This window comes from Barbus barbus, assembly GCF_936440315.1.
Source record: "Barbus barbus genome assembly, chromosome: 8".
Lineage (NCBI taxonomy): Eukaryota > Metazoa > Chordata > Actinopteri > Cypriniformes > Cyprinidae > Barbus > Barbus barbus.
Window position 1 is genome coordinate 35752134 of NC_136736.1, and position 24499 is coordinate 35776632.

At 41.2% G+C, this 24499-nt stretch overlaps 2 protein-coding genes across 2 annotated transcripts; one reads left to right on the forward strand and one right to left on the reverse strand.

Annotated features, from left to right (window-relative positions):
- Positions 1–21: 21 nt before the first annotated feature.
- LOC306874125 (centrosomal protein of 97 kDa-like) lies at positions 22–10155 on the reverse strand. The gene is made up of 11 exons (XM_079423909.1): positions 10078–10155; positions 9640–9785; positions 8375–8533; positions 8200–8301; positions 7987–8100; positions 6663–6829; positions 3396–3560; positions 2624–2733; positions 1613–2195; positions 1442–1517; positions 22–1307 (listed from the first exon to the last, which is right to left on the reverse strand). Exons 1-11 carry the CDS (start codon positions 10136–10138, stop codon positions 945–947), a joined length of 2046 nt encoding a protein of 681 aa, XP_079280035.1. The 5' UTR covers positions 10139–10155; the 3' UTR covers positions 22–944.
- A 176-nt stretch (positions 10156–10331) lies between these two features.
- Positions 10332–15875, forward strand: LOC306874126 (large ribosomal subunit protein eL24). Its single transcript, XM_079423910.1, has 6 exons — positions 10332–10368; positions 10494–10569; positions 10841–10951; positions 14136–14272; positions 14889–14952; positions 15743–15875. Exons 1-6 carry the CDS (start codon positions 10364–10366, stop codon positions 15821–15823), a joined length of 474 nt encoding a protein of 157 aa, XP_079280036.1. The 5' UTR covers positions 10332–10363; the 3' UTR covers positions 15824–15875.
- The last annotated feature ends 8624 nt before the right edge of the window (positions 15876–24499 follow it).

The following is a 24499-nucleotide window of genomic DNA, read 5'->3' on the forward strand; positions in this document are numbered from 1 at the left end:
AGCTTTCCTGTAAATATGATCATCAACCATTTAACATTTATTTCAGGCCGACAGAACAACCAAGAGAAACTAGACAAAGTAATTATAATAACTTTATTTTATTGTTATTAATAAAGCGAATTAATTAATAAATAACGGTAGTCTACAAGATATAAAATATAAAGAAACAAAAGAACACAAATCAAACTCGGTTATGCTATCTTATAGATAATGAGCTCCATCTAGTGGTTCTGCTGTTAGTTACCCACCAGCTGCAAGACCGCATAAATATTGTATTTCACACTTTTTAAAATGATTGAACTATTTTACTGTAATCAAAACAAAATCACTTTTTGGTGCAGGACACTAATAACCGCATGTTTTATTTCCACTGTGCTGAAATACTGATGCAAAATACCACAACGGTGAAAGGAAGTAAAACTTTATTTACAAAAAATGAATTTTAAAATATATAACATAGAAAAAATAATAAAAATGTAAAATAAATAAAACTTGCAGCATATGCCACACTGAACACTAGTTGCAGCACATACTGTAAATATCCAGATGCACACATAGAAATATTTACAGAGATTCGGACCGCATCAATTCACATTAACTTCACAGACATACATGCTCCTCTGCTCGTGTTGTCCAGGATCTACATTTAAAAGGAAACAAGTCTACTACTAAGTGCACAGAGAGCTTGGCACCCTGGGTGTGTAAAGATGTACTTCAACAGAAATCTGTATGCTGAGATCCAGCACATGAATGTACTTCACTGTTAGAGACCGAAGGCAGCAGCGGTCAGTCACACAAACCCCACGGTGGAGTTAAACACGAGCGTGTCTGACTGCTGACAGCATGACTGTGACGTGGAGATAAAAGGCTACGAGTCTACAAGTCTAGCGAAGGCCAGTGATTAAAAAAACGAGTCTGACAGAGTCCTCTGCTTCAGACTGCGGTCAGGACAAGAGCTCTTGTTTCCCAGGAGGAGAGAGATGGGACGGTGTTCCTGTTCTGTCGGCCGCTGCTTTATCCTCCTCGTCCTGTTGCTGCACAGAGGACAGATACTGCTCTAACAGACTGTCCCCCGCGGCGGCCCTCAGGGGCCCCAGAGAGCGCACGGTCTCTGGAGATCCGGCGGTGCTGCTCAGGCTGTTGTCCAGCGCCGCCGGCCGCTCTCCCGGGGAATGGAAGCCGGACTCTGGGATGGAGATCTCCGTGCGGACAGGAGTCTCTGAGGGAATGCTGGGATCTGACGCTGAACTCTGAGCCGCACTGAGCCGCTCGTTCACAGACGACTGCCACTCCAGCACCACCTGAAGCTGATACACAAACACAACACAGACAGAACTATGAAAATAACCCGGGCCTCCTTTATTTCCCAGCTGAAGACGTCTGATAATAGAGGCTTCACTGTGATAGCATAAGCAGTATTCATCATCTTCTTCACACCAACCTGCTTCCATAGGAACTTCACCGCTTCTTCTTGCACACGTCTCTGCAGGCGCTCTTCTTCTTGCTGCTTGCGTACCCTGCAAAACACACCAGTTACTGCCAAATACTGTACACTGTTTAATCTGGCTGAAGTAACCCGATGCACAAACATGTAAACAGTGAAGTGTTTGACCTCTCCAGCTCTGCGGTCAGGTGGACGATGTGATCCTGCATCCTTCTCAAGCGGATCTCAGCACGCACTTCTTTGGCTTGTGGGTGGCAGAGGCGCGTCCAGTGACCCCTCCACCACGCCTGGATCCTGACCGCTGCATCACGCGGCTCACAGGGCTTTAGCTCACACTTCTGCGTCTCAGTCCGGTCCAGATCCCCCGCAGAACCGTTCTGGAACACAGCATCGCTGTTTAGCGCATGCTGCTGCGTACTACTGTCAGAGCGGTCCATGTGATCCGATCCGTGTGTCAGAGAGATCACTGACTCCTCCTCCAGTGGGCGGGGCTGTGTGGATGTGGGAGGGGTCAGAGAATCATCAAACTCCTCCTCCCCGCTGTCAGCAGCTGAAGCTGGATGAACAGCAGGGTTAAAGGGCAGGAAAGCAGACTCCGAGGACAGCAGGCTGCCGTGAAGCTTCTCCTCATCGGTCTGCACATCCTCCAGAATCATCACGTCTTCAGTGGCGGTCGGCAGACGGACCGCAGCGATCACGGCTGAAGACACAGAGCTCATCCACGCGTTTACCTGAACTCCTGGATCCACATCTACAATCAGAATGAAGAACGAATCACTACAGGACATCATCACACAAAGACACTGAAGGGCAGATTCACTAAAAGAACTGATTCTACAACAACAGTTTGTTTCAGCCCTCACAGACAATTTATCTGTATAGATTTATATGTAGATTTACATGTGCTAAACTGTCACTGCAAAGGGTGTCTTTACACAGACTGGTTAATACTGCTCAGCAGTGGCATGAATGCATTTACCCAGCACTGAGACTGTAAAGAGCGTGTGTAAAGAGGCCTACAGAGAGGAACATCAATAACTTCATTCAAATATTGGAGACGTGGTGCAATGTCAGCACTGAGCACATTTAACTGGATTGCAGGTTACTGGTAAAAGAGATGCAGACATTTGTGCTGAAAACCACACAGAACAGTGTATTAGTGATTTCCACTGATCTGACCTGCCTGAGCGATGACATCTGCGTCTGTGTTCTTCTGGACGTCGAGATGTGTGGGTCGAGACAGACTCGAGCAGTAGGGACGCGTTTGCTGCAGCTGTTTCTGATGCTGTCTGCACACACACACACACACACACACACACACACACACACACACACGCACACGCATTCAAAAAAAACAGACACACACGCACATGCAGACGCAGACACACGCACGCATTCAAAAAAACAGACACAGACACACACACACGCACAGACACAAACACACATGCAGACGCAGACACACAAGCACACACACACGCATTAAAAAAACAGACACACACACACACACAGACACATATGCAGACACGCACGCACACACACACGCATTAAAAAAAAAAACAAGCACACACACAAAGTTTGTTTTTGTGAAAAGTGGGTTCATCTCATAGGCGTAATGGTTTTTATACTGAACAAACTGTGTGTGCTATTGCCCTACACCAACCCTACACCTAAACTTAGCCCTCACAGGAGACTGTGCATTTCTACTTTCCCAAAAAAAACCTCACTCTGTTTGATTTATAAGTGTTTTGAAAAGTGGGGACATAGGTCAATGTCCTGAAAAGTCACCTTCACCTTGTAATACCGGTGTCATTATACACATTTTATGTCCTTATTTGTCACAAAAACACACACACAGAGACACACACACACACACACACACACACACACACAGATGATCAGTGAAGCTCCATCAATCAGGTTTTGCTGTGGATTAAATGGTTTTGGACTCTACCTCTGTTTGTTGAGGATTCTCTCAAGTTTATCATCCTCTGCTGACTGTAAGGCAGTTGTGGCGGTCAGAGGACACGTGGATGCCAAATACTGGACCAGCTGTGCATGCTGCCCCGGCCGAAACGTTCGTCCTTTCCCTTGACTGTAGAGCCATTCTCCCTTCAGTCTAGAGACACGGCAGAGTGCTGTCATCAGTAACACAGCGGCTTTGTCAAGCCTACATATCACATCAATCAGCGGATCTCTTTAATAACTCTAATTACTGTACACAGGTGTTTGGTCCAACACTCACTCATTGACTTTAATTAGCTAAAATTAGCAGTGTAGAAAAGATCGGTAAAAATGAGGTTGATTCATATTCGACAGAAAATAAAGATAATTTGTACAGTACTTGAAACACTAGATAATTGTTTAGAGGCTGGTGAAATCGAGATGTTAGATGGTCTGCAATTTATTTTGTATTGTTGATGTTGGCCACTACCTGAAAAAGTCAAGTCTGCTTTATTGTCAATTCTTCCACATGTACGGCACATACATACAGAGAATTGAAATTGCGTTACTCTCAGACCCTTGGTGCATACAGTTAACATTAAACACTGACAGTAGACGTTCAAATACAGTGTCAGTGTTGCATGGGGTAAAAGAGGGGAGGGGGGGCAAGGTCGGGAGGGAGTTCAGCTTCCTGACAGCCTGATGTATGAAGCTGTCCTTCAGTCTGCTGGTCCTCGCCTGGAGACTCCGCAGTCTCCTCCCTGATGGCAGCAGACTGAAGAAGCTGTGTGTCGGGTGGGTGGGATCACCTGCAATGCGGAGGGCTTTGCGGGTGAGACGGGTGCTGTAGATGTCCTGGAGGAAGGGGAGAGAGACACCAACGATCTTCTCAGCTGCTCTCACTATGCGTTGAAGTGACTTGCGGCAGGATGCGTTGCAAGCGCCATACCACACAGTGATGCAGCTAGTCAGGATGCCTGAGGTCTCCCGGTCAGGAAGTCCAATAGCCAGTTGCACAGAGAGATGTTGAGCCCCAACTGAACCAGTTTGTGAGTGAGCTGATGAGGGATGATTGTGTTGAATACTGAACTGAAGTCTATGAACAGCATCTGACATATGAGTCTTTTTTGTCCAGATATGTGAGGGCTGGGTGGAGGGCAGTGGTGATGGCATCATCGGTTGAGCGGTTGGACCTATATGCAAACTGGAAGGGGTCCAGGGAGGGAGGGGGGGGCAGACTTGATGTGGTGCCGTTCGAAGCACTTCATGAGAATAGGAGTGAGTGCTATTGGACGGTAGTCATTGAAGCAGGATGGAGATGACTTCTTCGAGACTGGAATGATGGTGGTAGCTTTGAAGCATGTGGGGACAACGGCCTGATTTAGCGAGATGTTGAAAATGTCTGTGAAGACATCAGTGAGTTCCACTGCACAGTCTCTCAGTACACGCCCAGGAATGTTGTCAGGACCCAGAGCTTTGCGTGCATTGATCCTGCTGAGGGATCTCCTCACACTGTCTGGGGACAGCGTCATCACCTGGTCACCGGGAGGAGGTGGAGTCTTCTGTGCAGTGGTGCTGTTTTCCATTCAGCTCGTTCAGCAGGGGGATGGTGCTGTCACAGGTCTGTGGTGGGGGCTTGTAGTCCGTAATGGTCTGTATCCCCTGCCACAGGCTCCGAGTGTCTCTGCTGTAGCTGAAACGATGAGCTATCCTCCTGGAGTACTGTCTCTTGGCCTCTCTGATGCTGCGGGAAAGGTTGGTCCTAGCTGTCTTCAGGCCCTCCTCATCTCCAGCTCTAAAGACAGCGTTCCGAGCCTTCAGAAGTCTGTAGATCCACGGATTCTGTCATCCACGGATTCTGGTTGGCCCGGACAGTGATGGACTTTGACCGTTACATCAATGCACTTGGTGATGTAGGCAGTGACAGTCTCTGAGTACTCTTGGAGGTCTGTAGTGTTGTTGTATGTGGCAGCCTGTTTAAACATATTCCAGTCAGTGGTTTCAAAACAGTCTTGAAGTGCTTCTGACGACCCTTCCGGCCAGACTCGTATCTGTTTGTGTATTGGTTTGATGGCTTTAACGAGCGGCCTGTATGCAGGCATTAGCATGACAGTGATGGGGTCTGAGGCTCCGAGGTGGGGGAGGGGGAGGGCCTTGTAGGCTCCTCTCTAGGTGGTGTAAACAAAGTCCAGTGTATTTTTTCCCCTTGTTGGAAAGTCTATGTGTTGATGTATTTTTGGGAACACACTCTAAGTCTGCATGGTTGAAATCCCCAGACAAGATGAGAAAAGCATCTGGGTGGGCTGTCTGCTGCTCACTGGTGGGCTGGTACAGATCATTTAGTGCCTCACTCCTGTTGTTGTTGCTGGAGCTGGGAGGGATGTATACAGCGACGAGCAGTATGGCTGTATATTCACTCGGTAGATAGAACGGCCGGCACTTAATAATCATAAACTCCACCAGGGGTGAGCAGTGTTTGCAGACCACAACAGCATCGCGGCACCATGCATCATTGATGTAAACACAAAGCCCGCCGCCGCGGATCTTACCTCCCTCGACGAGAGCTCTGTCAGCTCGATAGCATGTTAGCTGGTCGAGCTGTATGGCGTAGTCCGGTACGCTGTTGTTAAGCCATGTTTCCGTAAACACAAAAACACAACAGTCTCTTACAGTCCTCTGAGTCGAGCGAAGTAGTCGGATGTAGTCCAGTTTATTGTCCAAAGAGCGTACGTTCGCCAGTACGATAGCTATAGATAGCTGGCTTGTGTGGGTTGGCCGCTAGCCTAGCTCGGATACCTCCGCGCTTACCCCTCTTCTGCTTCCTCTCACGCCGCTTGTAGCGCCTCCGCTGTGGGCGAGATGCAGTAGTGGAGGTCGGTGATGGAGTAGGCTTTCGGAGCAGACCGAGGTCCCGCAGCTCTTCGGCCTGCGCTGAGTTTAACTTTAAAAATGTGATTCTGCCGTCATCAAGCAGAAACTCACGACTGTATGCGCGCTTGAAGACAGGTAGACGTGACGAAGATGTACAAAAACATTGCGACTTACAAGACAAAAAACACGAAAACACCGTTCTGTCGGGAAAGAGAGAAGCCGCTGCGTCTGTGCACGCCGCCATGTTGACACAATCTGAGTCTGAGACCAGTAAACGTCTAACGCTGACCCTGTACGATTAGAGCCTTAAAGCACGGTCAAATGCAAAATAATGTGTTACAGTCTGTACACAATGATTTGTAGCACAACAGTAAAACACAGACAGCAATTCTTGAATCTAACATACCCCTCTTTTTGTGAAACCACACATCCATCCAGCAGCTTGAGACTGAGACACCAGCTGACGACATATGGGCGATAATCACAGCCGGGCAGAGCCGGAGTGGCCATCACACACGGGTTACTCATGATGGACAGCTGCTGCAGGCAGTATAACGGAGCTAGATACGACACCTGGACATGAGACAGAGTTAAACACTAACATCCATCACACACGGTTAAAGAGCAGGGCTGCGGATTCAAACTTTTAACCTAAATATTTATATTCAAATAATGAAATACATTTTACAGTATAATTCATCGGAGGCGAAAAGCCCTCAAACGAAATCATTCAAATCACATCACATCTAAAACTACTGGTGTATGCCATGCAAACTTACACATCTGGCATTGTGTGATTACTGAACACTGATATCGTGGATTCTTCTCAATTAAACACGTCATCTACATTTGGTTTGAACTGCAAGACTCTTGATCGTCTCTCGGTCAACATGAGGGTTTAACTGTGATGACACTGCTTTCTGTCTAATAATCGTATAACTGTCCTGTGAGGTTTTACTCTCTAATAATATTACTGAATGAAACTAAATAAAAATACATTTTCATGAACATATGTGTCCCTGAAGCACAAAAGCAGTCATGAGTAACACAATAACCAACAATACATTGTATGGATCAAAATTATACATTTCTCTTTTATGCCAAAAATCATTAGGATATTAAGATCATGTTCCATGAAGATATTTAGTAAATTTCCTACCGTAAATATATCAAAACTTCATTTTTGATTAGTAATATGCATTGCTAAGAACTTCATTTGAACAACTTTAAAGGAGATTTTCTCAATATTTAGATTTTTTTGCTCCCTCAGATTCCAGATTTTCTAATAGTTGTATCTCAGACAAATATTGTCCTATCATAACAAACCATACATCAATGGAAAGATTATTTATTCAGATTTTCAGATGATGAATACATCTCTATTTCACAAGATTGACCCTTGTAAATGGTTTTGTGGTCCAGGGTCACATATAAGAATACATTACTAAAATAGCTGTTAATATTCAGTGGGGCCAATAGAGCAATCCTAACTGCGGGTCTGCTCCTCTTATTTCTCGCTGCATCTACAGAAAACATGAAAATAGTATCTTAAACTCTTCTGATACTGGATTTATGTATCATTAAATTTAGATTTTATGGTCTCTTTAATTTGTCAAACTGATAGATAAACTGATGCTAAACGCATCGCAGACAATAAATGAACAAAAACAACTGAGGTGCAGCTAGTCCAGAAGCTGATATGTGCTCAAGCCGTGTCCAGTGTGCTTTACCTCGGTCAGGTCTCGGATCTCGTTCTCGGCGAGCGACAGCACACTGAGCTTCTCTGGCAGGTGAGCAGGAACGCTGCGCAGAGTCGTGATCATGTTTCCATGCAGAAGAAGAGTCTGACAAGAGTCACACAGGTCTTAAATATCACTTACACAATCACCGTCTTCTTTTAACACATTATGGATGATTTACGTCTCAAGACAAATGGAAATGACCTTCAACACGGAGAGCTTGGTGATGTCTCCGATGTGAGAAATGTTATTGTCTGACAGATCCAGATGCTGAAGGGAAACGCAGTTGTTGAGCTGCTCCATGACCTGCACAAACACACACAGATGCTGATTCAGGATCAGACTCAATGAAACAGGACGGGATGAATGTGGAAAACACCTTGATGTTGTTTCCAGCCAGATTGAGCCACTCCAGATGCAGCAGGTCCTTCAGGCCCTCGATATACCCGATGCTGTTGTTGGGGAGGTTCAGAAAGCGTAAGTGAGTCAGCTTTGAGACGCCCATCATCCGCACCAGACGGTTACAGGCCGCAGACAGCTGTGAACACACACATCTCGACTGACCACAGCTGGACGTGTCATGTGAACACACACACACACACATCTGGACTGACCACAGCTGGACGTGTCGTGTGAACACACACACACACACACATCTGGACTGACCACAGCTGGACGTGTCGTGTGAACACACACACACAAACACATCTGGACTGACCACAGCTGGACGTGTCGTGTGAACACGTGGGGAAGTCGTGGCCTAATGGTTAGAGAATCGGACTCGTAACCCAAAGGTTGCGGGTTCGAGTCTCCGGCCGGCAGGGATTGTAGGTGGGGGGAGTGAATGTCCAGCGCTCTCTCCACCCTCAATACCACGACTGAGGTGCCCTTGAGCAAGACACCGAACCCCCAACTGCTCCCCGGGCGCCGCAGCATAAATGCTGCCCACTGCTCCGGGTGTGTGTGTGTGTGTGTGTGTGTGTGTGTGTGTGTTCACTGCTGTGTGTGTGTGTGTGTGTGTGTGTGTGTTCACTGCTGTGTGTGTGTGTGTGTGTGTTCACTGCTGTGTGTGTGTGTGTGTTCACTGCTGTGTGTGTGTGTGTGTTCACTGCTGTGTGTGTGTGTGTGTTCACGGTGTGTGTGTGTTCGTTCACTGCTGTGTGTGTGTTCACCGCTGTGTGTGTGTGTGTGTGTGTGTGTTCACTGCTGTGTGTGTGTGTGTGTGTTCACTGCTGTGTGTGTGTGCGTTCACTGCTGTGTGTGTGTGTGTGTGTTCACTGCTGTGTGTGTGTGTGTTCACTGCTGTGTGTGTGTGTGTGTGTTCACTGCTGTGTGTGTGTGTGTTCACTGCTGTGTGTGTGTGTGTGTGTGTGCGTTCACTGCTGTGTGTGTGTGTGTGTTCACGGTGTGTGTGTGTTCACTGCTGTGTGTGTGTGTGTGTGTGTTCACTGCTGTGTGTGTGTGTGTGTTCACTGCTGTGTGTGTGTGTGTGTGTGTGTGTTCACTGCTGTGTGTGTGTGTGTGTGCACGTTGGATGGGTTAAATGCAGAGCACGAATTCCGAGTATGGGTCACGATACTTCGCTGGATGTCACTTCACAACACACACAAACACAGCTGGACGTGTCGTGTGAACACAGCTCACCTGCAGAAGAGGCTCGATACGCTCCAGGTGCTCCAGCTTAATGATGTGGTTCTGGTCCAGAAGGAGTGTGTGTATCTGTCCGGCACTGAAGCACGCAGGATCCAGTTTATGGAGACCCTGACTGGACAGGTCTAATAACCCTGGGCCTGAATACACAAATACAGAGCTTTCTTCATATCAGTTATAATATTCATTATCGAGAGAAATTATTAGTTCTGGACTCCAGTACAAATAACCCCGTCTGAACACAGCAGGTGTTATAAACAGCAGATTTATAATGAAATCCTGTCAGATAATCAGTCTTATATCAACAGATATCTGGATATTATGTCAAGCTCGTCAGGAGCTGTTCAACACAATGATAAGCTTCTGTCTGTCTGCAGCTGAAACACATCACATTAATTAATCTCACGGAGGAATCGGGTTTATTTCGCATACCCTCGTTATTTGTCGTTCGGAGCCGCGGATCGGTGCAGATCTCTCCCTCCATCGCCGCCATCTTTATTTCCCGCGTGTGTCACCGCCAGGCAACCGCTCGACTATTTGATTGGATAATATAATCTGGAAATAATAATAATTTTGAGTATTTTTATAATAACGCGGGTTGTATTTATACCTCAATTTTATGTTTACTTTGAAAAAATAATTTATGTTTGCGAAACAAGCTTCTTTTTAAACCGCTTACCCACAATTCCTTTTCCTCTTCCCTATCTGAAACGCCGCCATGAAGTGAGTGCAGTCTGTGTTCATCTGTAAACATCTTTAAAGTTATCCGCGGAAAGCGCTCGCAGAAGGGTTCAGATGTTAATAATAAAGAGGATGTATCTATAATAACTCTTATTTTTGATGTGCAGGGTCGAGCTGTGCAGTTTTAGCGGGTATAAAATCTATCCGGGCCACGGCCGGCGCTACGCCAGGATCGATGGGAAGGTAAGCTGAAGTTATTCGTGTGTTTGAGTTCACTGCTGTATTTTAATCAGTGATTATTGATTAATGAAGGACTCTTAGCGAGTTATGATGGGAAGGGTTATGTCTGGCAGTCTTTAGTCTGGTTATCTAGCCTAGCGCTAGCTTGTTTGCTAGCTACAGTGCTAAGCAGATTGAAGAGTGTTTATCTTCTTCAGAGCTGAGAGAAACCTCTGGTCTGGTCTGAGGTGATGTCTGACTGTAGCAGTGACTGATGCTAATTCTCTCTCTGCAGGTGTTCCAGTTCCTGAATGCTAAGTGTGAGTCTGCTTTTCTGTCGAAGAGGAACCCGAGACAGATCAACTGGACCGTTCTGTACCGCCGCAAGCACAAGAAGGGCCAGTCTGTGAGTCTCAGACCCTGACTGTTTCTCTCGTGTGTAATCATGCCGTGTTCGAGAGAATCATGCCAATATATAAAGACTGATTCTCACTACAAATTAATGACTCTCAGCCAGTGTTGCCAAATTTAGCAACTTTCTCCCAAAAGCACCTAGCAACAAATCTAGCAACTTTTGATAAGCGACTCAAACAATAAAGTCACACATTTTCCATCTACATTAAACCGAAGATGCCTAGCTGCTATTTGCAATTGTTCAATTTAATAATAATAGCCTAATTGAATAATTGTTAATTTATGATAGTTTGTTAGTAGCTTGTACCTGTGATTGTTAGTTAGTACACTGTAAGAAAAATGGAAAAATACTAGTCATTTTCCGGGACATTATTCATTATAACTAGGGGTGTGCCACCGAAAATTTTCATCCGAAAATGGCCCAAAAGTGCATTTTCGTTTTTTGGCCAAAAGACTTTTATCACCGAAACAATACGGCCGAAATGTTGTGATGACGCAAACAGAAACCGTGACCTGCACGTGTCCGAAGCAACATGTCTGCGGTGTGGACGTATTTCAGTATATCTGAGAAAGACCCACGGACAGCGATTTGCAAAACATGTAATGCCGAAATTTCAAGAGGGGGTGCATCTGCAAAGACTTTCTCCACGTCGGGTTTAATCTATCACCTGAAATCCAAACATTCCGATCGCTACGCTGAATATGGATGCGGAGAACCCGCGTGGAGACGGAGCAGCGCAGGAGAAGGAGATCAGAGCGCAGAAAAAGACTCGTCTCTCTGCACCAGATGAAGGGCATGCACCCTCGTTGTCTGATATGTTCAGTGAAATCCTGCAAGAAAGTGCCTCAAATAATAGGTAGGCTATTCTGTTCTTAGGCTACTATATATGTGACTATAAGATTGTAGCCATATTTCTGCTAGATAATTTTTTAATTTGATAATGTTTATTTAAGCACTGGCCCTATTTAAATTTTAAAAAACAAATATTTCTCAAATGTCAGTTAGATGACAAGCTCAACAGCTAGATGGTTATCTGTCTGAAGTCCCCATCCCCAGAAGTGATAACCCTCTTGCCTACTGAAGATATAATCACGGCCGCTTTCCTGACCTGGCAAAGATGGCACGCAAGTGCTTGTCTGCTCCGTGCACAAGCACTGACAGCGAGAGACTGTTCAGTTCAGCAGCTCATGTTCTCGATGAGAAGAGGAACAGACTTCACTGTGATAAAGCAGAGAAGCTACTCTTCATCAAGAAAAACCTGCCACTTTACCTCAAGAAGTAGAATGGTCTTGTTTAGTGTTTAAATATTTATTATCCACTTTGCACATCTGTAATTCTTGGTGCATTTGTTGTTGTTAAAGTTCTACAGTTAACATATGGGCTATGGCAGTCTTTGTTTTGATACACTTATGTTGAAGGCCTACAGAGAAAATATTGTTGTATCTTTAAGCAGTTGCACTTGTTCTGAATGCACTTTCTTGTAGTAGTCCTACAGAGAAAAATTTCAAATGCACTTGACCTAAATGCACTTTGTTTTTATGAGAGAACATTTAATTTGACAACCTTTCAGTAGGCCTGTACATTATTAATGTACACATGAGTGGGGTCAAGTTAAACATTTTAGTTTGAATTTTTTTTTGTACTGTGCATTGTTGCAATGTGCTAAATAAATATTTGCATAATTTGTCATTGATTTATTCTTTGAAATTTTAATATTAATTTATGCAATTGCAATGCCTTGATTTTAGTAAAGTTAGTACACAGTCATAGCCATAAATTCAATGGTACTAATAATTGGCATAATTTGTTTCGGTTTTGGCCTTGGTTTCCTCTTTTTCGGTTTCGGCCAAGAAGTTTAATTTCGGCGCATCCCTAATTATAACCCTGTAACCTGAAAACACAATGTGTGATTTAAAATACAGGTAAAAAAACAATATGGGTTTCATATTAACATGCTAGATTGTGCCCTATTTTCACAGACTTTTCTTAAGGCCGTTGCACACCGAGTCCGAATTTTTCATCCGAAATTTTCGCACGTTGAAAAATAAATACGACCTCACGTTTTGTCAATCACGTTTGCACACTGCCTCCGAAATTTTCGTCCGTCAAAAATTTTTTTTTTTTTTTTTTATGCCTGGCGCGCACCTTTCCGATGCAGCAGTTTGTTGTGTGTGTGTGTGTGTGTGTGTCTGTGGGTGTATCCACACCTCAGACAGTCTCTGTTCAGGATAAATTGGTTCACGGAAATTGGTGGTCTTCTTTTTAATATATGGATTCAGTATCGCTAGCAAAGTATCAAACTGAGGCACTGACATCCTGAAATAAACTTTGAATCTCTCGGGATAATCCCGCAGCTCTTTGATAAGGAGGTGGAACTCTCCTTCCTCTCTGCGCAATCTAAGGATTGGATGGACCCAATATTTCCTTTTTTTAAAAAGAGAGAGGACAACAAAATCATCCTCACTGCTTGAAGACATTTTGTATAGTTTTGCAAATTTTTCCGCAACGGATTAATTAAAACGCATCGGACTCAGTGTGCAAGGTCTCTGTGCATGACGAATTTTTAAGATTGCGAATGCGAAAAAACGCATGCGAAAATTTCGGACTCAGTGGGCAGAGAACTTTAGAGTGTAGCATACTAACTACTAATACACTGTTGAGAATCTATAGTATTACTAGTTTACTTTTAAAAAAAACTAACTTAAATTGTAATCATTCAAAAAATCAATAATTGTTCAATAATTCAATGTATTTAAAAATAGTTATTTGTTTTAATATTATATTATGCATATTATTTTACAAACAAATCTAAATGAACATATATAAAATATATTTTTTGCTGAGATTGGATGTTGAGACAATTTTGCGTCGTGATTGGGCAATGACATCACAACAACGTAATTTAGCAACAGATCGACCTTCCTTTAGCAATTTTCTCTGAAAATTAGATTTTGTTTACACCAAGCAGCCACTCATGTTAAGGATTGTGGGATATTATAGGCAGTGCAGGAGAGCTCTCAATAACATCACAGACTGATTGTGAGTGTTTGAGACCTGGCTTGATTCTCTCTTAACCCTGAAGGCAGTGTTTTTCAGCACATGTTTTGTGCGTGTAATGTATGCTGAGTGATTGACTGTAAACTAGTCGTTAATCAGGTGTGTGTTTGTGATTTAGGAAGAGGTCAGTAAGAAGCGCAGCCGTCGTGCGGTGAAGTTCCAGCGGGCCATCACTGGTGCGTCTCTGGCTGAGATCCTGGCCAAGAGGAACCAGAAGCCTGAAGTGCGTAAAGCACAGAGAGAGCAGGCCATCAGGTGAGATCTCCTCTTGTGTGTAATCAGGGTGTTGTATTGTCCTTTGCGTGGTGTTTTTGTTCGTTTTCTAGTCATATATGTTCAAATGTGTGTTTTTGTGGGCATGGGTCAGTCTAAACTTGCAGTTTTGCAGAGTTCACTTTTATTATACCTTTGTACTGCATGATTGACACATCAGATCTGACCCTGGAGCTCAAACTGACCCCCCTGTGATTCTCTAGTAACTCTGAAGAGCTTGTTTGGCTCGATCAGGTGCGTTTGATGGTTGAAGCTGATCTCTGACGACACTAATATTTGAAGAGTGCAATTTCTTTTCAGTGCAAATAGTTTAATACATTTAATTGACTTTAATGACAATGTTTAAAGTGTAATCTCCATTTCAAGTTGATTTTGTAACGCTCTTCAGACGGCATGGTGGGTTCATGCATAAGTGACAGGGTTGTGGATTTTGGCTCTAGACTTTAGGGTCAAAAACGTTTTTAAATAGTTATATTTCTTTTAGAAGTACAGTTCATAAAATCTTAACTTGGCTTTGTGTATCACAGGGCTGTGGCTGGTTAACACATTGAGACGAGTGCAAACTAAACCTTTCCTTTCTAACTGTGTTTTGTTTCAGGGCTGCCAAGGAGGCCAAGAAGGCCAAGCAGGCAACTAAGAAACAACCCAGTCAGAGCACCAAGGTAAGAGATGGTTTTAAAGGGATAGTTCACCCAAAAATGAAAATTAGCCCGTGATTTACTCACCCTCAAGCCATCCTAGGTGTATTTAACTTTCTTCTTTCAGACGAATACAATCAGAGTTCTATTAAAAGCTCTTCCCAGCTCCTCCATCATCCGCCGGAACACCACTCTCTTTCTCTCTCGTGCAACAGTTAACTACAGAAACTAGAGGTTAGAGTTTATAAAGTTTTAAATATGGAAGTTTGTCTTGTAGAAAGGCTTCGATTCATTCAGGTGGCCTTTATTCACCCCCGGAGCCATGCGAGGCACTTTTCATGATGGATGGATGCAGTTTATTGATCTTCTGCTGGACATTCACTGCCTTTATAAAGCTTGGAAGAGCCAGGACATTTTTTAATGTAACTGATTGGATTCGTCTGAAAGAAGACAGTCATAAACACCTAGGAAGACTAGAGGGTGAGTGAATCAAGGGCTAACTTTTATTTTTGGGTGACCTATCTCTTGTAGAAAATGTGAAGGCTATGAGTTACTCTTCAGCTCTTTATCTTCTGTAAGTGATGTATTTTGTGTGGTGTGGTTGTTTTTTGCCCCTTGAGGTGTTGCAGTGTGACTGATTCGGTCTCTTCTGCGTCATAAGGTGGCATAGAGTAGAAGGACTATGTCTAGACCTACTGCCTTTAATCATGGGTGCTCAGTGTTATTTATAGCTCTACACATTATTGCAAACCAAATGTAAATCCTTGTTTGAATGTCCTTCATGTAGTCAGTAACGTATTTGTGTTGTTTTTAGGCCCCAACTAAAGCCGCAGCCAAACAGAAAATCGCCAAGCCCATGAAGATCAGCGCTCCTCGTGTTGGTGGCAAGCGCTAAGATCATGTTTTGGTGTTTTGTTTATTAATAAAGGTTTCACTATCAACCTTGAGTGTCCTCCAAGTATTGATTTCATTAATATTCAATGTTAACATTGAAAGCAGGTTATGTGACACACCTGGGTATGTTTGAGGGAGCAGATAAACTCCGCTTTCGGTTCCAAAACCTATATATATATATATATATGCATGTATGTATGTATGTTAATTCTAAAGCACTAATATAAGTAATATATTCTAATATGGTTATTATATATAGTTTATCTGTATAAATTATAAAACACTTATGACAAGGTAGTGTTTTATTATATTTCATTTTATATTATCTCAAATCATGGATCAGCATTTTCTATAGTTTATTTCTATAATAAAAATACATATGAGATATGAAATATATAATTAGCATCAAACAAACAATATAATCAGGAGTGATTCTAGGAATTTTTCAACTGGGGACAATTAAAACAGAGGAGCCAATCTTGTGTATTTATATGTAGATATCTAAATCGTTTAAAGTTTCGTAAGCTTTAAAATCAGTAATAAACAGTGATACCTTATCTTTTAATGGTATTTATTCACTGCAAATCAGAACAGTGAAATACAATGTGAACTTTTCAGTGAAAAACTAGAAGAATAGAAGAATCCAATCTGTGAATAGAGTACAACTCACAAAAATAATGAAACTAGATTAATGCTTTAATGCGGGGCTGATTGACGAGCTTATGAGTGGTGGTGGTCAACAGAAAGCTGAGCACTGATGGTGTGTGTGTGTGTGAGAGAGAGACGGGAGAACCTGGGGCCCGTTTCAATAAGGAGGTTCAACCAACTCTGAGTTTAAACATGAACTCTCTGAGACAGGAAACTCTGAGTTTTCGGTTACAAAACAGCTGAACTGAGTTAGTTTACTCAACTCTGAGTAGGTTGACTCTGAGTTAAGCTCGTGCACCATGACTATGAAAAGTCATGATCAGCGGAGCGCCGAAATTACGATTCACCATGGCAACAGCTCCCGCCAAAAAGACATCAGCGTGCGTACTTTCGTCAATGCATAACTTTAATTCTTAATAACTGCCAATAACTTAATAACTTTTATAATATCAGAGGTGAAAACTATAAATTATTGAACTAAAATTCATTTTAATGGTATGATCACAAAAAAAAAAAAAAAAAAAACAGGAACGTGGCAGCAGCTAAAAAACTATATAAAAGTATAAAAACACAATTAAATCAAGGTAAAGCTTTAAACATGAAAGGTTCATGGGTGTTGGCTACATGACTTTTGACATTAAATATAATTCAGTGTCTATTTCAATGCGCTGCAGCTTTTTTCACATAATTAAATATTCTCTGATCCAACCTGTTACATTTCTTAATTACAGTAATAAAATTAACTACTGACTTGTCGACAGCAAGAAGGCAGAGGCTCCCAAAAAGGGGGGAAAACCTGCACCTGCACCACTGACAGATGAAGAGGAGATGGTCCAGTATTGGAAGATTTCTAAAATCCAAAAGTAAAAAAAATTACTTTTTCTTTTGTATTAGGAAATAAAGATGACCAAAAAATCGTGACTAATTTGTTTATTTAACAGCTGTGGTGGTGGTTATGGCTTATACTACCCTTCCATCTGGCATCCTTCCATTCCATAAAGTAATCGGTTTTATTTTCAGAAGGGGCGATGGTGGGGATATGCTTGTCATCAGTGCATCCAAGCTTCCACACTGGAAGTCCTGAAGGAAATTCAGATTATTGGGTCCAGACGTCACAGAATGATGTTATCAAGTGAACATCATTTATCAGATCAGCCTCATTTAAACCAATTTTTATACCACTGACCTACAGTCCTGTGAAACCCCTCTTTGACGGATTTGTGCCCAGGAAAAAATTCTCAGAATGGGTGTGAGAGGGATGCACACTTTCCTTAGAATCTGCATACAGGACTTATAATGTGCTCTGCATCTCCAATGTTTTAAAGTGCATTTTTCTTATTTAGCAAATTATCTTCCAATAGGGTAAGAAATTAAAAGTATTCTTGTTTCCGTTTGCATTAAGATTATTTTTCTTACCCTATGGCGGACAATTTTACTTGTTTTATGTAAAAGGCACTTAAAAGGAAAATCCCCCAGGAAAAAAGACTAAATATAGACAATTATATAAGATGCATATTAAGAATTTTTTTATATTTGTACTTGAAATAAGACAAAAATACTTGGTAAGAAAATCTATTTTGCAGCGTGAATGAATGAATAAGGTATTTAAACTTCGCTAACACTATAAAAAGGGGGAGGAGACCGAAAGAAACTCTGGGTTTACCGAAGAAAACTTGCTCCCGACCAGGTTAGGTTCACAGAGTAAGTTACTACGGTAACTGACTCAGAATATAAGGTACCTCTCTTTCAGAAACGGGCTTGACTTACCCTGCTTTCTCGGGTTTGACAAACCTCCCATTTTGAAACCGAAAACCCAGAGTTTCCCTGATTTCAGGGTTTTCACTTAACCTCCTTTCTGAAACGGGCCCCTGGTGAATTCATGACTCATGTTGTTCCAAACCAGTGTGACACTTTTTTTTTTCCATGCTTCAAAAATTGTAAAGTTATGGTGCATATATAATGAGTGTCAGTGGTGATCAAAATAGAGGTTGATTTGTTTTCCATTGCCTTTCATTACAGTGGAAGAAAGAAAATCATAAATGTTATGAATAACATGAGGAAGAGTAAATGACAATTTAGTTTTTTGTGTGAAATGGTGCTTTAATTCATCTGACTTTATAAATTAATAATTATAAATGTTTAATAAACATTAAACAGGGTTTTTGTTGAGCAGCTGATTATAAATGCAAAATAGTGAAGCATATACAAATTTTATAATGCCATATCATGCTTATCAATGATAATAACAAAGAAAACAACCTTTCAAGCATATGACTGATTTTATTCACGTCAATCACACATTGTGTAGGTAACCATATACTCTGTTCTTCTCCTAGTTATCAATCAGCGTCTTCATTATAAAAATATTTAAAAGACAAATGGAAAAAATGGCAGTTAAATTAAAGTTTGACATTGCTCACATTATTGCAAAACATGATATTGACTATTAACAAGGTGGGGATCTAAAGACAATATTAAAGAATTAAAATTTAATACAAATATTATTAATAAAATAATAAATAATATTATTAGGGCTGTGTATTGGCAAGAATCTGGCGATATGATACGTATCACGATACAGGGGTTGTGATACGATATATTGCGATACTGTAAGCAAGACGATATATTGGGATATTTCTTATTTTAGGAACAGGATATATATTTTTTAGGAAAGCTGTCATTAAGAACACACCACCAAGTTCAAGTTGAGCTTTATTGTCATTCTGCTACATGTGTGGACATATAGTGGAACGAAATGTTGTGTCTCGCAGGACCACAGTGCTATATACTAGTTAAACACAAGATAAGCATACAACAATGCAAGTATAAGAGAAAAAGAAACAAAAAAACATCTGACTATACATATACTATAAATACTATAACTAATATACCTAGTTGCCTAGACATACACAAACTGAGACTGTACAAGAACTTTACATATATACTGTACATGAAATTATGCAAAAGGATAGAAATAAAAATTGTATATATATTTCGTACATTAAATTGTTGTGCAAATTAAAGAGAGATTTTGTGGGAAGCAGCGCATAGTGCAAAAAGATTTGTAGTGCAATGCTCAAGTAAAAATTGTTTTTATTGAGTCTTTGTAGCAGGGAGTGTTTATAGAAAGTGTCTAGTGTGCATATAGTGGGATGAGTACTACTACCGTATGCAAACCTTAGCAAAAAATAAATAAATAAAAATAGTTTAACCAGAACACACTGGGATCTGTATTTGCAATAATCAGTCCCTATAACATTCAACATTATTGAACAACTTTTTGTGCAGTACGAGTAAAGGGGGAAATATTAAAGTGCTTGAATGATTCTTTAGTTAAATGTATTTATAAAATGTATTTTATAAAAAGATAAAAATATATATTTATAGACTAAAGGTTCACAGTTTAAGTTTACAATTGTGACATGGAATGTCATAACATTTGATCTGAACAAAAAAATTACATCTGCTTAATATCAATGAAAAAGAAACTGCAAAACAATTGTAAAACAATCAAATAAATACAGATGTTAAACATTTTCAGAACTTTTCAATTTGGATTTCATAGGTTTTTCAGTTTGTATTTATGTTCCGCGTGGAATCGCCGAGACCGCGATGCGAGCACCGCCCCAACTGCACAAAACTCCCCCAACACGAGAGAAAGCTGCAGCTGCACGTGCGACTCTACCGCACGCCGCACCCCGAGCAAAGACTCTTCAACATGGGACGCGGCAAGCGGCAGAACCGAGGTCGTGCTCGCGCTGCAGCCCCAGAGCGGACATTACCACAAAAGCCCAAATGACGCCACACTTCAGCTTTGTACACCGAAACGAGAACTGGAACAATTCTTTCATCCTCCATTACTGGCAGCAAACTATATTAACGCTAACATTAGTGGAGTGCCCTGATGCTAGTATTTCCTGTCACTGTTTAAGTTCAGAGATGAAGACTAGCGGTCGGGATATGAACTCAAAACCAAACAACTGCCATGAATCTTGTATGATATTCCGTTTTGGAGAATCGATACAGTATCGCCAAACAAAATATCGCGATACTCACGTGTATCGATATTTTCTTACACCCCTAAATATTATTATATCTGTATGGGTTAAACTGAAGATCCAGACAGACTCATCTGAGCTTCTTCCTCCTGTTCCACCTTTAAATAAAACAAAATGATCATTGAATACTAAAGTAACACTAATCATTCAATATCATTCAATCATTCATGTTTCTAACACACATGCTGCATTATTTCAGTGTAAAGAGTCTCTTCCAGCTGTATGGATCACATTTATTTCTGCACTGTAAAAAGATTACTGTAAATTTTACAGTAACTTACTGGCAGCTGAATGCCAGGAAAATAATGTAAAAAGGTTTACAGTATTATTACTGTATTTTCATTTACAGTATTATTACCGTATTTACATTTACAGTATTTTTACCGTATTTTCATTTACAGTATCAGTGCTGTAGTGTTTATTTTCATGTAGTTTAAACATTTTTTACCAGTAAAAAACAATCAAATTGTGGTACAGCACTGTAATACATGATTTTTACCACTCCATAAAAATCACAAGAACTCATGAGCATTAGTTCTGATAATATTCTTTTTAATTGTTGAACATTTTCTTTTTAAAAGTACAAATTACAAGTCATGGTCTCTAGGATGAACTAGCTGAAAAAGGGCATCACCACAGCCCCCTGGGCACTTTGTATCATGGCAAAACATACACATATTGAAAATCAAAAACAAGCAAGTACACTAACAGTCAAAAGTTTTTGAACAGTAAGATTTTTGATGTTTTTAAAGAATTCTCTTCTGCTCACCAAGCCTGCATTTCTTTGATCCAAAATACAGCAAACGCAGTAATACTGTGAAATATAGTTACTATTTAAAATAACAGCTTTCTATTTGAATATATTTAAAATATAATTTATTTCTGTACACATAGCAAAGTTTTTTTTTTTTTTTTAAGAAAACAAGTAGATAGAATACAGATTTTTTTTTAAGTAGATAGAATATAAAAAGCTAGTGTTCATTTTTAAAGAAAAATTATTTTAAATAAAAAAGATGACAGATAGATAAAATAGAATTATAATAGAGAGTGATAGAGTTAGAGGGTCAAATAAAGATGGAAGAGATGTGTTTTTAGCCGTTTTTTGAAGATGGCTAAGGACTCTGAAAAGCGTCTGTGAAAGTGATTTTGTGCCTTTTTGGGATGGCACAATAATGCGTCGTTCACTTGCAGAATGCAAGCTTCTAGAAGGTACATAGATCTGAAGTACTGAATTTAGGTAAAGGAATGCAGAGCCAGAGGTGGTTTTGTAGGCAAACATCAATGCCTTGAATTTTATGCGAACAGCTATAGGTAGCCAGCGCAAGTTGATGAACAGAGGTGTGACGTACGATCTTTTCGGTTCATTAAAGATTAATCTTGCAGCAGCATTTTGGATTAGGTATGCTGATAAACATTTATTATTATTATTATCATCATCATCATAAATATTTAAAACAGTTGAGTACATTTTTTCAGGATTCTTTGATGAATAGAAAGATCCAAAGATCCAACATTTATCTGAAATAAAAAGATTTTGTAACATTATACACTATACCATTCAAAAGCTTGGATTACATTTTTTTGGGGGGTGGGGTATAGAAGTTACTACTTTTACTTAACAAGGATACTTTAAATTGAAGATAAAGACATTAATTACACAAGATTAATGACTCGGCTGTTTTCAACATAATAATAATAATAATAGTTTTTTTGAGCAGCAAATCATAATATTAGAATGATTTCTAAAGGATCATGTGACACTGAAGACTGGAGTAATGATGTTAAAAATTCAGCTTTTATGACTGGAATTGGATTGGATTGGATTGGATTGATTCAATTTATTGTCATTGCACATGTAGGTACAAGGCAACGAAATGCAATAAAGAAGAAGAATACAGCACAACATGAGGAAAGAAAGGAGAAAAAAAAAAAATCCTCACACTATGCTCCTAACAGGGAGTACAGTGTGAGAACGAACAAAAAACCTCAGCATAGAGCACAATCAATACAGGACAACTTGCAGGAGGATGATAGTGATCCAGTACAGACGAACGGCCATCCGGTCTGCAGCCATTACAGCGCCAACACAGACCCGTTTATAAAACCGGCGGGAAAAAGCGGCAAAGGCGTTGGATGGGGGTAAGGAGGTGAATGAGTATCTGTATGTGTGAGCATATGAGTGTGTGTATGTAAGTTCATGTATTGTAGGCCTTGAGATCTGCCGCGCTGGCACTCCAAACAAGAAGTCTCAGTCCGCAGATTTGTGGTGCGACATAGCAATTGCCATGGAAACGACCTTGGCCAGAACCCAAACGCTCAACAATCACAAGGTGTCTGTTGAGGGGGGAGGGAAGAAAGAGCATCTCCCTGCATCATTCTTCCGGGGAGTTAGATTCCAGAGCAACCTTGCCAAGCTGTCTGTTGTTTTGGGAAGCCGAAAAGAGATAAGATTGTTTAGTCTTTGGGCGAGCAGCTGCATCCAATTTCACAACTATTCTCATTGTCCATTCTGATCTCGAAGTCTGTCAATTTTCCTTTCCAAAGCCGAGAGCTTAGCCGTGATCGAATCCATATTGCGGTTAATAGTCTCTGTTTCAGAGCCGACCGCTCTGCCCACTGCTGCAATCATGACGGGCAGCCTTGTGAAGTTTTGGACAGCTGTTCCCGTCTCCTGAATTCTCCGATAAATCAGGGCAAAGCATAATCCAATCAGCAGAAACCCAGTTATCATGGTTCCGAATAGGCAGATGTCTTCAATGTCCTCCACGGAAAGAGCCGCCAGACACACGACCCGCCACCTCTCCCATGCGTCCATCGTGCAGCCAGCTGCGAAAGTTCCATCAGGACACTTGGATTCCCCCGATCCCAAACTTCTAGTCGAGAAGATGGTGTCAATTGCGTTAAGAGACCAGTTGATCAGATCCATAATTTCGATTTAGTAGAATAGTGCAAAGAGAGTCTCTTAACAGTTAGACAAGGACAAGACGAGAGAGCAAGCGGGTGAGATAAGGGTAGGGAGAGGAGGAAAATGCGACCGCCTTCGCTGAGAGCCAAACGAGAATAAATTACATTTTAAAATATATTCAAATAGAAAACATTTATTTTAAATAGTAAAAATATTTCAAAATTTTACTGTTTTGCTGTACTTTGGATCAAATAAATGCAGGCGTGGTGAGCAGAAGAGACTTCTTTAAAAACATTAAAAACCTTACTGTTCAAAACCTTTTGACTGGTAGTGTTAATAAAATGAAATAATACAGTAAAAATGAGTTTGTGTTGTTGTGTTAAATTTCAGTCATTTTGACCGTCAAAGTTGATAAGGTCTCCGATGAGAAACAGCAGGATGGGATTCAGGCAGATCCTTTTTCTTTGCACCCTCTTTCCAGAATTCCAGCTGATCTGTGACTTTCAAAGAATTTGGTGCTACAAAGATTTACTGTCTGAATGAACCTGTAAGCACAAGAAAAAAAAAAGCATTATTTTTTTTAAAGCAGTGTTTATAGAATTTGCCTCAACTGTCAAACTTGGTGCTGTATGCACTTTGATGTTAATAAAAATGTTATATACTACATCTGAACGCACCTACAAGGGAAAGTACATAATTAGTTGATAATCCATCACATTCAAATTATTAAAGCTCCATTTCCCTTCCAGGAACTTTGAGCTGTGTCCGAAAACGCTATGGGAACGCCTTCAGCGTGACCACGCTCTGAATATCACATGTAATCAGTCCAAAGAGGGCGAGGCGTCATGGGCGGGGTGACGTCACGACCAGGAAGTATAAGCACGTGCGGCGGAGCCGGCGTCAGCTTTCTGTCATTCAGCAAGCGCTCTGTGTGTTGTCAGTCCGAATTTTTGTCTTGTGAGTCTTTAGTGTTGTCTGTCCTAAAAGATGCCTAAATCTAAGGCCAAGACGATGGGCGATTCCAGATCGCGTTTCAGGTTGTGTGTTAGTCCCTGCCCTCACTACA

Bases quoted from the DNA above. Each gene is read 5' to 3' on its own strand.
- LOC306874126 (XM_079423910.1), top strand. The intron at 14,273-14,888 runs GTGAGATCTCCT...GTTTTGTTTCAG, and splicing joins CAGAGAGAGCAGGCCATCAG to GGCTGCCAAGGAGGCCAAGA. The intron at 14,953-15,742 runs GTAAGAGATGGT...TGTTGTTTTTAG, and splicing joins AACCCAGTCAGAGCACCAAG to GCCCCAACTAAAGCCGCAGC.
- LOC306874125 (XM_079423909.1), bottom strand. From the start codon at position 10,138: ATGGCGGCGATGGAGGGAGAGATCTGCACCGATCCGCGGCTCCGAACG. The intron at 9,786-10,077 runs GTATGCGAAATA...TTGTGTATTCAG, and splicing joins CCGAACGACAAATAACGAGG to GCCCAGGGTTATTAGACCTG. The intron at 8,302-8,374 runs GTGTTTTCCACA...GTGTTTGTGCAG, and splicing joins TGGCTGGAAACAACATCAAG to GTCATGGAGCAGCTCAACAA.